The sequence below is a fragment of the Tachypleus tridentatus genome, chromosome 10, assembly GCF_004210375.1.
Source record: "Tachypleus tridentatus isolate NWPU-2018 chromosome 10, ASM421037v1, whole genome shotgun sequence".
In the NCBI taxonomy this organism is placed as follows: domain Eukaryota; kingdom Metazoa; phylum Arthropoda; class Merostomata; order Xiphosura; family Limulidae; genus Tachypleus; species Tachypleus tridentatus.
The window spans coordinates 131,147,009-131,160,428 of record NC_134834.1 but is presented as its reverse complement, the minus strand read 5'-3'; the positions used below and the strand labels follow the sequence as shown (position 1 = coordinate 131,160,428).

Sequence of the window (13,420 nt, the reverse complement as noted above, 5' to 3'; positions counted from 1 at the left end):
TTCTCTGGAGTAGTTCTGATATTGATGGGAGGGGGGGGGCATTCTGTAGAGTGTATGCTCTTAGATCCACCTTTCTGTCTCCAGTACTGCTTCAGTTACCTATTTTCATGCACCTATTCAGCCTTTTACTGCTACTGAGCTATCTAACTGTTTATGTTTGCTTTTTCTTATTCTACTTGGAGGGTTGACAGTGACCCATGGGGGCAGTGATTATTTTCCCATCATTTTGAGCAAGATTAGCTGAGGTCAGTGTCACCTGACCCTTGTTCCACAGTGCAAGCTGACTAGCTCTCTCAGAATGTGATTCTGCTGGTTTTTTTTTATCTTTTATCTATTAATAACTTCTTGGAGGCAGTAGCTGATTGTCTTATTCAAGCTGCTATTTATTCTATATCCAAAACACATTTCCTATAATATCCTTGTCCTTGGTGAACTCTTGTCTGTCAAGAGGTATGGAAGGTTCAGAAATAAGTCAGGGTACTTTTCCCAGATATCAATCTCTTCATAGCTATATTTATTTCCAGCAAGATAGTCCCATGCCCAGGTGGTCAGGTATCAAAGACAGAAAGAATTCTGGATTAAGTTGTATTCCAGCAGCTTTTCTATCACCAGTTGCAAAGACATTTGGGATAAAATTCAGATAGTCAGCAGAAGTATGCTTTCCATCCTCTTTCAGTCTTGCTCTACAATGGCCAGGAAGTTGCTGATCTACATAGCAATGCCATTACTGTTGGGAGTAAGCTTTTCCAAAACATTTGTGTCTTCTGCTTTCTTGGCCATCAAGTCATGAGGTGAGAAATCATCACTTCCCTTTTGGAAAATCTTCTTTATGATTGTAATTGCCCATGCACACTGATGGAACATTAGCTTACTCTTTATTTGTCTGGCAGTACGTCAGTTGGACCTGATGATCATAACTATGAGATGCTGTACCATCTCTCTCATCCCTCTCTTGTTCTTCTTCTGGTTGTTTTTAACCAGATTTAGCAGGAGATTTTGTGTACAGAAGGATTCCAAGACTCCTTGTAATTATGGGCCAGTTACTATGACTAGCTGTCTGGAGAGGATGATTAATGTTCATCTTGTTTGGTTTCTTGAATCAAACAACCTCCTCTTGCCTACCTAGTGTGGTTTTCATTAACAGCACTTCACCATGAGTCACCTGATTCACCTGTGGACTGTTGTGCTATGACAAAAGCACAGCTTCAAGCTAGTTGGCAGTCAATTTGAGGTAAACATCTTCATAAGAAAGTTCTTAAAGACCATACATGTGGTTGTTATTTGGTAGAATGGAGAATTCTGGGTAAGTTGACATATGCTCTGCATTGTGTGACGTAAGTACATTTAGAACCCAAAGTCACATATTTATTGAAAGTGTGAGAGCAAGCTTAAAAACAAAAAACTCAGTATTTAGTAGGTAGCTACCAGTTTCAAATTTATTTTACTTCTAAAAAAAAAGAAGATTTTGTGGTTGATTATTCTGTACAAACAGCATTGCTACCAGCTTATGGATAGTACATGATTTATAGAAGCAGCTTCTCTGTTGCTGTTTAAGTATTAATTGAATATTCCAAATTCTTGGATTTCTCTAACTTGTAAGTAATTTCAGTAGCATAAGATATGTGTTGCAAAAAATGACTTGTGACAGCATTTTGGAAAATCTTTGTCAAATGCTTTATTGTTCCGAAACTTAACATTTCAGTTTTTTTTAGATAATAGTAACTGATAAGAATCCAAATAATGCTATAAACGTATCTACCCATTTGGCCACCAATTTTGATTTCACTCCTTTAAGTTGCACACTGAATCCATTAATGATTGCATCTTTTTTTTTTTAATCACACCTAAGGTGTTTTGATTACATTTGTACATTGAGAGTTCTAATCTTGTCAATTGATTATAGCCAGGAATATTAGCTCCACATGTTGGTAAGGGAAGGTACTTTTTATCTTCTGATTAATCAAAATATATACTTTTTGTGAACATGAAGTGGGATCTGATAATCTTGTACAAGTTCCATGATTTTCCAGTTGCTTGACTGCAGCCATCTAATCATCATATCTAGTATTTACTTGTTGATTGAAGATTAGAGAATGTTCTTATTCTGTGTCACTTGTATATGCATCAAATTATAAACTTTATTTTTCTACATTTCAGTTTGTGATATTTGAACAATGCAATATATTGATGCAAAATAATAGTTTATCTAGGGAAGAATACTTATAATACAGTTTGCTGTTTGAGGATGATATAGGAGTAAAATCATAAAACTTTTTACTTTAATACAGTTAGTATAGGTAAGACCATAATTAATGCATTTTGATTGTTCTTATTCATTCATCTTTTTACTTCTGGCTTGTGGTAGACTTATTTAAATAGAGCAAAAGCTGTGTATATATACATAGACACACACATGCACACATTTATTCACATTCTGATTTTTATCTCTCTTATTTTTCAGATTTCATTTCGATTTTGAATTAGTGAATTTCATTAATACATTTGTAGACACTGAACTCGATCTACCAGATGAATGGATTGCAAATTATGATCAATTTGGGAAGGTAAATTTTGTTTTTGTAAAATGCCTTACTTTCTTATTTTAAATTTTGTTATTTTTTGCTAAATTTATTAAACCACTTATGTTAAAATTTGATTACATTATTACTGAAATATTTCTTTTTCTTGATTTTTTGTTATTCTAAAATAGTAAAATCAAGGGATTGTAACATAATAGAACAACATTCCCTTTACTTGATGGTTTTACTTACACCATGTCCTCTCTTTGTGGTATATCAGTCAGAATTCCAATTTCACTACTTTGTATAACAATAGAGAGGAATAAAGAGACAACTTCTATTTAGAAAACACAAGACACCATTAATGGTTAATGGTGAATTAGACAAAATAAAACAATACTTCATCAACATCAAGAAGTTTCCTCCAAAAATCGTAGAAAACATTATACACACGCACCTAGACAGAAAGCAAAATCAACCAACAAAAGTAAATATATCTCAGGAATCAAAAAATCACAAAACCATATACTGCTGCATACCATATATTCCTGACATCAGCAGACAAATAACCAACATTTGGCAAAAACTAGTAACAAAATATGACATTCCAGTTAATACCAAATTTATTCAAAAACCAGGCACAAAACTGAGGTCTATACTATGTGAAAACTACACTGACAAACACCACACGAACATTATTTATAAAATACAATGTGATAACTGCCACGACTTCTATATTGGAGAAACAAGTAGAAAAATGGAAACCATACTCAAAGAACATAAAAAGTCACCTTCACATGTGTTCGAACACTGCAAGTCAAATAAGCACAACATAACCACAGAAAACACTCAAATACTAAATAAAGAAACAAACATAAACAAATGCAAAATTAAAGAAGCCTTACTTATACAACAACTTAAACCCAAAATAAACCAATACAAAGGAACACCTTTATACCTATATTAAAAATAATATAATAAGTAATATAAAATTATATATTCAAACATCTAACACCGCCCTCTACATTCTGACACTCAGTTACACAACCCTTTTCAAACATGTAGTCAGCTTCCAGTCAGTTACCTCTTTCTTTCTTTGTGAACCTGGCAATGACTGAAGAAGGTCAAAATGTTGTTCTCTCCTCTACGTAAAATATTTTCTCAACCCAAACAAGCCATTTTTACGTATATATTTTTCTCTACAAGTGGGTTTTCTTGACATCACTAAATGGAAAAGACCTATTTTTCTCTTCAAACTTTGCTTTTGTGACCTGGGAGCATATAACAAAAACATGATGGGAGACTATTTGGGGGCAGATACGTGAAAGTGATTTAGATTACAGTTGCAAATCTCGAAAAACTACTCACGTCTAAACATCTTTGTATAATTTTAGTATAAATACATGTAAATATTTATTCATATGTTGTTTTATTCAGATCTTACGTATATGAAAATATGCAAATGTGCCCGTTTTTACATAGAAAATAGGCTAATTTCTAAATTTCACTATCCAGGTCACAAAAGCAAAGTTTGAAGGGAATAATGTCATATTTTGTACTTTTACAACATAAGCAATTAAAAAATAGCACATACTATCCAAGAACAAAATTTGTATTACATAGTGTCTTTACTTCAGGCAGAAATGTAGTTATCAACATATTAAGTACAACAACTGTGTTTTGTTTATTCTGTTTGAATGTATGAGCAAAGTACTAAAACTTAACGTAGTTTGGATGCATTATGAGCATCATGAACCATATTACTTTCTGTCAGCTCTACATATTAAATTGTGTATTTTTTAAATTGAATGTTATCCTTAGTGTGTATCATTTTTATGAATTTGTTATGTACCTTATTATGTTTACATATTCTATTTTATTAATTTTGTGGAATTTGCATTGGTTTATTTTTAGTTGTTGTTGTACCTTAATGCAACATGTCATAACATTGTGCTTTCAATTATTACACTTTCCTAAAACCTTAAATTTCTAATATGTTCAATTAGCCTTATGATGAGTCTAAGATTAGGGGTGAAAACTTACCATTAAAGCAGTGTACAGGAGAGCAGGAATTTCAGTGTTGTAATAATTAAAAAAGGAAAAATTAGTTATCTTTTCCATATTTTGCTAAAAACAAATTAACATTATGAAATGTATGCACAGCTAAAGAATAAAAAACAATTATTATCTTATACAAATCAAAACTGTAATAGTTTTTGAAATGAATTTTTTTCTAAACCTTTTACCATTTAGAAAATCCATTTACGTTGGAAAGCAACATCCTATGTCCTTTCACACTATCACATCAGGTCACAGGTCAAAAGCAATGTCATTGCATTTGTTGACTTACAATTAAATTTTATTAAACTACTATTTTACAAACTGATGCCAATAACTTTGGTATCAAATTGTAGATTATAATTACAATGTTTGTATTATATATTAGTTAATTTCTTAATTTAAAAGTAAGCAATAAAAGAACACATCTGAATATTGATTTTTGTGTTTTATGTGATATGCTGATTGCAGCACTGGTTCAGATTAGATGTTTGTGATGTCAAAATACTATGTCTGTACTTTCATACAAGTTAGGAACTCAAACTACCAGTACTTACAAGTTAGAATATAAAACAATAACCTCATATCTTTTTTTTATTATTTGTTGAGATGTGGTTTAGGTACTGAATCAGATGCAGTCTCTGCTCACCTATTCCTATTTTTGGAAAAGGTCCATTACATGTATGTACTTCATTATATGATGTGAATAACTAAACAAAAGCTCAGAATACCCCCCTAGTAATTTTCTCAGCCATTTTAAAGTGCTAGGAAGCCACCTTGTTCTCTAGAACCAAAATTTCAAGTAGGTTGGTTATGTCTTTAGTCTGCTAGAAATTACATATTTTTTGTAGACAAGCTTGTTAAATTATACTGGAATTCTTTGGTATCAATATAATTATTTTTTTGCCATTTCAAATGTATATATAAAACCTAAAATACAATCATTTTGTTTCACATCCTTCACATGCAAAATTTGAAAATGGCAAGTAGCAAACAAGTAAACAGGTCATTGTAACTAGAAGATATAATTGTTTGCTATATGTATTTATTTACTGTTTTATGTTTTAAGATAAGTTGAAGTACTTTTTTGTAAATAACAATAACCTGTATACATAAATAATGTATAATAATTTAAATGTAACTGTATTTTTCTAAATAATAGTCCACTGAAACACAGCCAAGACGAGTCATTTTGGAAAGACTATTGGTCAGTTTTATATTATTAGATATGGTAACATGAGTGTATGTGTGCCATGTCAAAGCAACTTCTGTAATGTTAGCTAGGCATGACTGGAAAGTCAATAGAATAAAAATAATAAATATACATAAATGCATAGTGTTGTGAGATTTCATTTGTAATTTCATGTTATAATCTGTAGTCATGCAATAATTAAAAAGGCATACCTTATATTTCCTAATTTTTTATGGTGGTTACAAGGGTCAGTCAAATATACAAACCCCATATAGTTATGATAGAGAAAATAAGACATAATTCAAAGTTTTACTGAAAAGAAACATGCAAAATGTATTTAGGAGGTTTTACAGATTATATAAATAATATTTGAGATTTTTGGGATGAAGAATAGTTTTTAATTATAATATGAAAATCACTTTGTACTCAGACTAGTAACAAAACAGATTATTTTGATAAACAAATCTTTTGCAAAAGTACTTCATTAAAAAATCTTTATGTACTAAAGACTTGCAATCTTTACTAAAAGTCTATTAAATTTTGTGTACATACATATCCAGCATCAAAAGCTATAGTATAAATACTTAACTCCTGTATATTATACTGAACTTGTCACAAAAGAGTTACTTAAAAAAATGTTTAACAAAAATTTATATTAAATTTTTAATGTGTTTGTGAATTTCTTTTTGCAAGCAATATGCAATGTATTTTAGTTAGACAATTTTTATTCTTAATCCAATATATACATGAATATTTTACTTATTTTACTCTTTGTTAAAATACTTAACATTAAGAAGAATTTGGTAGATAAGATGTTTTCAAGGAATTCTGTTATATTTTAATGCTTTGAACTAACACATTTTTAAAATTTTTAAAATTACTTTTAACAATAAATAAAACTATTTTCTTAACTTTTGCAATTTTTTATTTGAAGCAGAGTTCATAAAACATACATGCATACTTTGAAACATGATGTGCATTGTTAGTACTTATGATTACAATTTAAAAAACAAATTCACAACTAAACTTGTTTGATTAAGCTTTTATTTCAAACAGTTAATCAACAGATATCAGACAGCTACATAAATCTCACCTAAAGCATACTATAAATAAAATACTTTGTTTTCAACTTCATTTTGAATATTTGTTCACAGGAGCCATCTGATGATAAATTCAGCATTTCACATCAAACATAAAAGAGAATCTACTAATTACCAGATAGAGGCCACAAGTTATTGAACCAGTTTAGATGTCAATTTGTTAAATATATTATTAGAAATGATGGTGTAAGAGCATAGTATCCTTCTGATTCTACCCATAAACATGTTTCTAGAATCATACATTTGCTAAGGGTAGGTGTTATAAAATATTTAACTTTATATAAAATGTATCTATTTCATTTTTCTAAAAGCAAAACAACTTTTGACCATTTTCTTATATTTTACAGCAATACTTCTTCAATAAGACAATGAAAATAATAACTCTCATTGACCCACAGATGCCCCTGAAAAATTTGGATAACAACTCAAAGAAACTTGTTAATTTACCATTAAATGAAAGCTGTGAAAGATATAACCCACCATGTTCACCTAGTAGCAGTCAAGTTCCCTGTTTGGCTGATTATAACAGTAACCAAAGAGTTGTTCCATTCGTATCAGTAAACCAGGTCACAAACACTGATCATGTCATCTCTGATACTATCTATTTTTCCAGTCCAACTATGCTGGCAAGAAGCAAAGAGGCTAGCAGTCACAGAATCTTTAATAGAAACCATTCTTACAGTGCTCCTATATCTCCAGCTTGGAATCAGAATACTAAGCAACATGTGTCTGAAAATACCCAAAGCTTTGATTTGTTGGGAATCAAAGATACCACTGAATTACAGAATTTTGATTTGAATCAAATTGTCAGGTTGGAAGACTGTTCTATTAATTCTTCAGAAAATGATCGCATCTTGGTGAGGAATAACAGGCGTTCTAGAAGAAATCTTGAGTTATCATGGACATCAAATCAGGTGAGTTTTGGTATTAAAAACAAGTTTTTTTATTTGCTAAAATGAAATATAAAATTAGTAAGTGTCATTCTACTTATTGTTCTAAAATAATCTTTTTCTTTCCAGTCAACACAAGGACATCCTGTTATTCCATCATTCCCTGCAACAACAGAGCCACTAAATGAATCTTTTGCCACCTTAACAAACAGTCTTTCCTATAATGAAAAAGTTGTAAGTTTTTTTTCACAACCCAATATCATAGAAATTTTGATGGAGCGTCACCCACTTCTCAGAGAAGATTCTGACTTAAAAGCAAAGGTTGAAAGGATATATCATGAGGGCACAGTTGCCTTGGATGAATTTGTTGATGACATAGATATTGCAATTTTAATTAGGTAAAGCTAATTTATACATAAAATACCTAAGAATTTTCTTAACATAACAAATACTAGGGAAACAGAAGAGATTGTTAAAGATAAGAAGCACACAAAAAAACCAAACTGGAATATAGTTTTAATGTTTGTTATCATTGTAATTTTCTCTCAGTGTCTGGTGAAATATTCTCTTAATCATATATGTAAAAATGGCTCGTATGGGTTGAGAAAATATTTTACGTAGAGGAGCGAACAACGTTTCGACCTTCTTCGGTCATCGTCAGGTTCACAAAGAAAGAAAGAGGTAACTGACCGGAAGCTGACCACATGTTTGAAAGGGAATGTGTAACTGAGTGTCGGAATTAGATTAGATTTGAAATTAAAAGTGTCTTTGATGAATGACACTCTCTCTATATTTGGAGAATGCCCATGCAATGTATTTACCAAGATACCATAAAACTATGCTCACCAGATAAAATTAATGATGAATTAGACAAAATAAAACAATACTTCATCAACATCAATAAGTTTCCTCCACAAACTGTAGAAAACATTATACACACACACCTAGACAGAAAGCAAAATCAACCAACAAAAGTAAATATATCTCACGAATCAAAAAATCATGAAACCATACACTGCTGCATACCATATATTCCCGACATCAGCAGGAAAATAACCAACATTTGGCAAAAACTAGTAACAAAATATGACATTCCAGTTAGTACCAAATTTATTCAAAAACCAGGCACAAAACTGAGGTCTATACTATGTAAAAACTACACTGACAAACACCACACGAACATTATTTATAAAATACAATGTGATAACTGCCACGACTTCTATATTGGAGAAACAAGTAGTAAAATGGAAACCATATTCAAAGAACATAAAAAGTCACCTTCACATGTTTTCGAACACTGCAAGTCAAATAAGCACAACATAACCACAGAAAACACTCAAATACTAAATAAAGAAACAAACATAAACAAATGCAAAATTAAAGAAGCCTTACTTATACAACAACTTAAACCCAAAATAAACCAATACAAAGGAATATCTTTATACCTGTATTAAAAATAATAAAATAAATAATATAAAATTATATATTCAAACATCTAACACCGCCATCTACATTTCGACACTCAGTTACACAACCCCTTTCAAACATGTAATCAGCTTCCAGTCAGTTACCTCTTTCTTTGTGAACCTGACGATGACCGAAGAATGTCGAAACGTTGTTCGCTCCTCTAAGTAAAATATTTTCTCAACCCAAACAAGCTGTTTTTACATATATATTTCTCTACAAGTGGGTTTTCTCGACATCACTCATTATCTTAATCAAAAATATAGTGTGTTTATGACTCCCTGTACATTAGCAGGTTTTAACTAATAAAGTCTCTATTAAATTTTAAAGCTGATTTTTATGTTCATTTTATGTTAACCCACTTTATATCTATCAGAAATATATTTTTTTTGTAAAATAAACTTTTTAACAGAGTACTTTGGAAACTTCAAGGACAATGACAGTCATACAATAATGGCTACTATAAACACTGATTGTCACTAATATTTCTAATCTTAGACCCAAGATTCCCAACTTCCTGCTTTTGTTACTTCATTTGAATCTTCCTCATTTTATAAGTTTCATCACTGTTGTTTCCATGCCTGCTTTTGCTTCTTGTTTTTTTCTTCCTAGTGTGATCATGTAGCTCTATTTTCATCTTTCTTTATTTGGACTTCACAAATGTTTTGTTGTTGGTTTTTGTAATTTTTTCTTGGCCTTGAGTTCCCTTGTTAAACAAGCCTCCTTCACCTGAATCTTTTCTTTTATTCCTATTTGTTTTCCTCTATCAGCTTTTCTTAATTTTTTACTCATATTTTTATTTGTTCATTCCTATATTTCACCTTCATTTGGAAGCTTTCCATCATTAACCTATAAGCTTTATTAGGATGACTTGTGCATACATGGTTTCCACTTTTCCTTCAGTTTTCTTTCATTTTGTTTTAATTATCTTATTCTTTTTGTTTCTCGTGTTGCCTTACATTCTAAATTTCACCTTCCTTGGTTTCCTTTCCAGGACTTCTGCTTTCTACCTTTTTTTTTTTTTTTTTTTGGAAGATTTTCTTATACATTAGCATCCTAATCTGATGCAGCCTTTCAACATGAATTTCTTCTCACTATAGTTTCTTGCCCTTGAGATCAGGGGTTCTTACCAGAATTTTCATCATATACAGCCTCATAGGATAACCTTATCCTGTTGTTACTATTCACAGTTTTTTATCTTTGAAGGCTGCCCATCAAGGATCTAGAAGGCAGTTTGTTCCTGGAGCTACACTAACGTTTTGGTGCTGTGGTAGTTCTGCTTTCTTATTGGTGGACTTCCTTTACTACAGCCTTTTAAGTTCTTCAGGTGTTTTTTCTGGTATTTCTACTTTGTCTACCTCACCTGTTTCAAATGGTATGAAACAATTCCACAACCCAAATCATGGTTTTGCTCTTGTCCTTTTGTTGTTCTCACAAAGATGGGACGTTTTTGGCAAGACATAAACATGACAAACTTTTATTCTTTTTTATTTATGTAGTTCAGAATGGAGGCCCCGCTAGTACAGCGGTATGTCTCCAGATTTACAACACTAAAATCAGGGGTTTGATTCCCCTCGGTGGGCTGAGCAGATAGCCCGATGTGGCTTTGCTATAAGAAAAACACACAAACACACACAGTTCAGAATGGGTGTTTTTCTCTCTCTTCAATGGATACTCTCTCCATTAATGAATAACCCAATCTGCAGTCCCAGCCTTTCTCCACATTCTGATTTTTCTGCCCATCTTTTGATATTTTTTATTAGTCTACATTTGTTGAATATTTGATTATGAGTCCCTCCCTGAGATAGCTATGGTCCCATCTTTTTTCATTAAATACTGTGGGTTTTACACAGAGTAAATTCTTGGATGAGCCTTTACTTGCCCATTCCAGCATTACTTCTTCTGTTGTGACTTCCTTTCTCCTTTGAGAGTTATCTCATTTGGAATGGCTGTTTTGGAACTCAATTTTGTTCTCAATATTTATCGTTTATTCCATTCATTTTGATGGTTTCTCATTTTGTATGCAGAACAGGCTTGCCTACTGCTTTGTATTTGTTAAATGGAGTTATTGGTACTATGATACTAATGTAACCTTCATTTTTAGCATTTGTCTTTTTGGGAACTTTTTTTTCTCACTCTCTCTTTTTAGTTCATCATCCCTCATACATGTACTCATACATTCCCTCTCCAATAGTTTCTGGCCTGTCAGTCTTTTCTTAAGGTCATGGTGGCTCATCTGATCCTATTCAAACCTAGATGTCCTTCTTCCCCCACTTTACCCAGACTTGCATCTGTTTGGAGAACTCCATCACTCAAAGGTCAGTTTTTAAACCTTTCTGCTCATATATGTCGGCTTATGTTTCTGTGTTAAGCAGCTATCATCTGGTTCACAGTGGTGAACTTTTTCTGTCTACATCCTTGGAGTGGTGACTTCTCTACAGGTTTATTATCATGTTTGTAGTATGTTTGATCTTCCCTTCATGATCCAGTTGGACACTTCTGTTGTTTCTTTCTTCGCCTGGGAAGAAAGCTTTCACTCCTAGACTTGTTTCTATTTGTGCCCACAGCTACTATATTCTATTGTTGATCTATTGTCCCTCTAAAGTTGGCCAAAATCTTAAGGCCAGTGAACATAAAGAAAAAAATATGCATTTTACATTGTTAGACTCAACCACTTATTTGAGTAGAACTTTGAAAGACGAAAAGAAGAAAAGGGAAAATAAAAATAAAAAACTCTTTTAGCATTTAATAGTGAAAATGTAAACACTATGAAATTACCCTTAATACTAGCTGGTCAAAAGTTTAAGACCATACCAAAAAGAAGTCCTAAACAGAGTAGGAAATGCCCAACAAGAGGTCTCAGTAGTGAGTTGCACAGCTGTCGTTGCAAATAACTGCAAACATTCGCTTTGGCATGGTTGATATAAGCGTTTGCAGAAGGCTGGCTGGAATGTTATTCCAAGTGGTAAAGATGGCTTCATGAAGATCATGAACTGTTTATAATTGATGTTCATTTCTATAGATTTCCCTTGCCATCCACCCCCAAACATTATCAGTGGGGTTCAGTTCAGGCAAACATGCTGGATGGTCCAAAAGAATCACGTTATTTACCATGAAACATTCCTTTGTCGTGAGGGCTTTGTGGATTGTAGCATTGTCCTGCTGGAAGATCCAGTCATTTCCACACAAGCGAGGGCCTTCAGTTAATAAGGATGCTCTCTCCAACATGCCAATATAACCAGTTGCTGTTTGACGCCCTTGTATAACCTGAAGCTCCATTGTTCCATGGAAGGAAAAAGTTCCCCAAATCATGATGGAACCTCCTCCACTGTGTCGTGTAGAAAATGTTTCCAGTTGGATATTCTTATCATGACAGTAACTGAAGCCATCTGGACCATCCAGGTTAATTTTTTTCTCATCACAGAACAAAACTTCCACTTTTCTACATCCCATGTTTGGTGCTTCTCAGCAAAGTTTAACCGAGCTGTTTCGTGGCTTAGAAGGAGGCGTGGCCTTTGAAGATGTTTACGGTTTTTAAAGACTTTCTCTCTTAGATGCTGTCTTATTGTTCTTCAGCTGCATTCTGTGTTTGTAAGAGCCTTAATCTGGTTTGACGATCAGCTGGTGTCTTACCAGACAAGCTGTTGAATCCTCCTGCTCAATGCCGGCAAATTTTTTTTGGGCTGACCACTTGAAATTCTTGTTCCGTATCTTTGCCATGTTTATACTCATTATAACACAGGAGTTGTCAGTGGGAGATGTTGACAACACTAATGTTTGAACACAGATGACTAAATTTCGTTATGTGTTTATCGATTAACACTTTATTTCAATATGGTCTTAAACTTTTGACCAGCTAGTATTTAGGCTAATTTCATAGTGTTCATATTTTCCCTATTAAATGCTAAAAAAAGTTTTTAAATTTTTATTTTCCCTTTTCTTATTTTCATCTTTCAAAGCTCTACTCAAGTATTTGTTGAGTCTAACAATGCAAAATGCATATTTTTCTTTATTTTCATTGGCCTTAAGATTTTGGTCAGCAATGTATTTAATACAGATTATTTATGTTTACACGAAAAGCAGTATTTGTGTGATTTTTTTTCATTATAGATTCTCAGTAAAACTATTTCCAGAAGAGTGGCCTTTGAAATCATAAAAGTGCTAGAAGTTAATAAAGGAAAATGTCTGATATTTCTG

General features: G+C 32.4%; 1 protein-coding gene across 20 annotated transcripts in view; it reads left to right on the top strand.

Annotated features, from left to right (window-relative positions):
- The window catches only part of LOC143230323 (uncharacterized), a 120,227-nt gene that overhangs the window by 69,277 nt on the left and 37,530 nt on the right, over window positions 1–13,420 (top strand). For 19 of the 20 annotated variants that reach the window (XR_013016391.1, XR_013016392.1, XM_076463658.1 and 16 more), the window contains 3 exons: window positions 2,462–2,564; window positions 7,217–7,783; window positions 7,889–8,157. Coding sequence is in view for 18 of the 20 variants with exons in the window: in XM_076463658.1 (XP_076319773.1) it covers window positions 2,462–2,564; window positions 7,217–7,783; window positions 7,889–8,157 (939 nt within the window). In the remaining 2 variants the exon portion in view is untranslated. The remainder of the gene's footprint in view (window positions 1–2,461; window positions 2,565–7,216; window positions 7,784–7,888; window positions 8,158–13,420) is intronic. The other variant, XM_076463667.1, reaches the window with a different exon arrangement.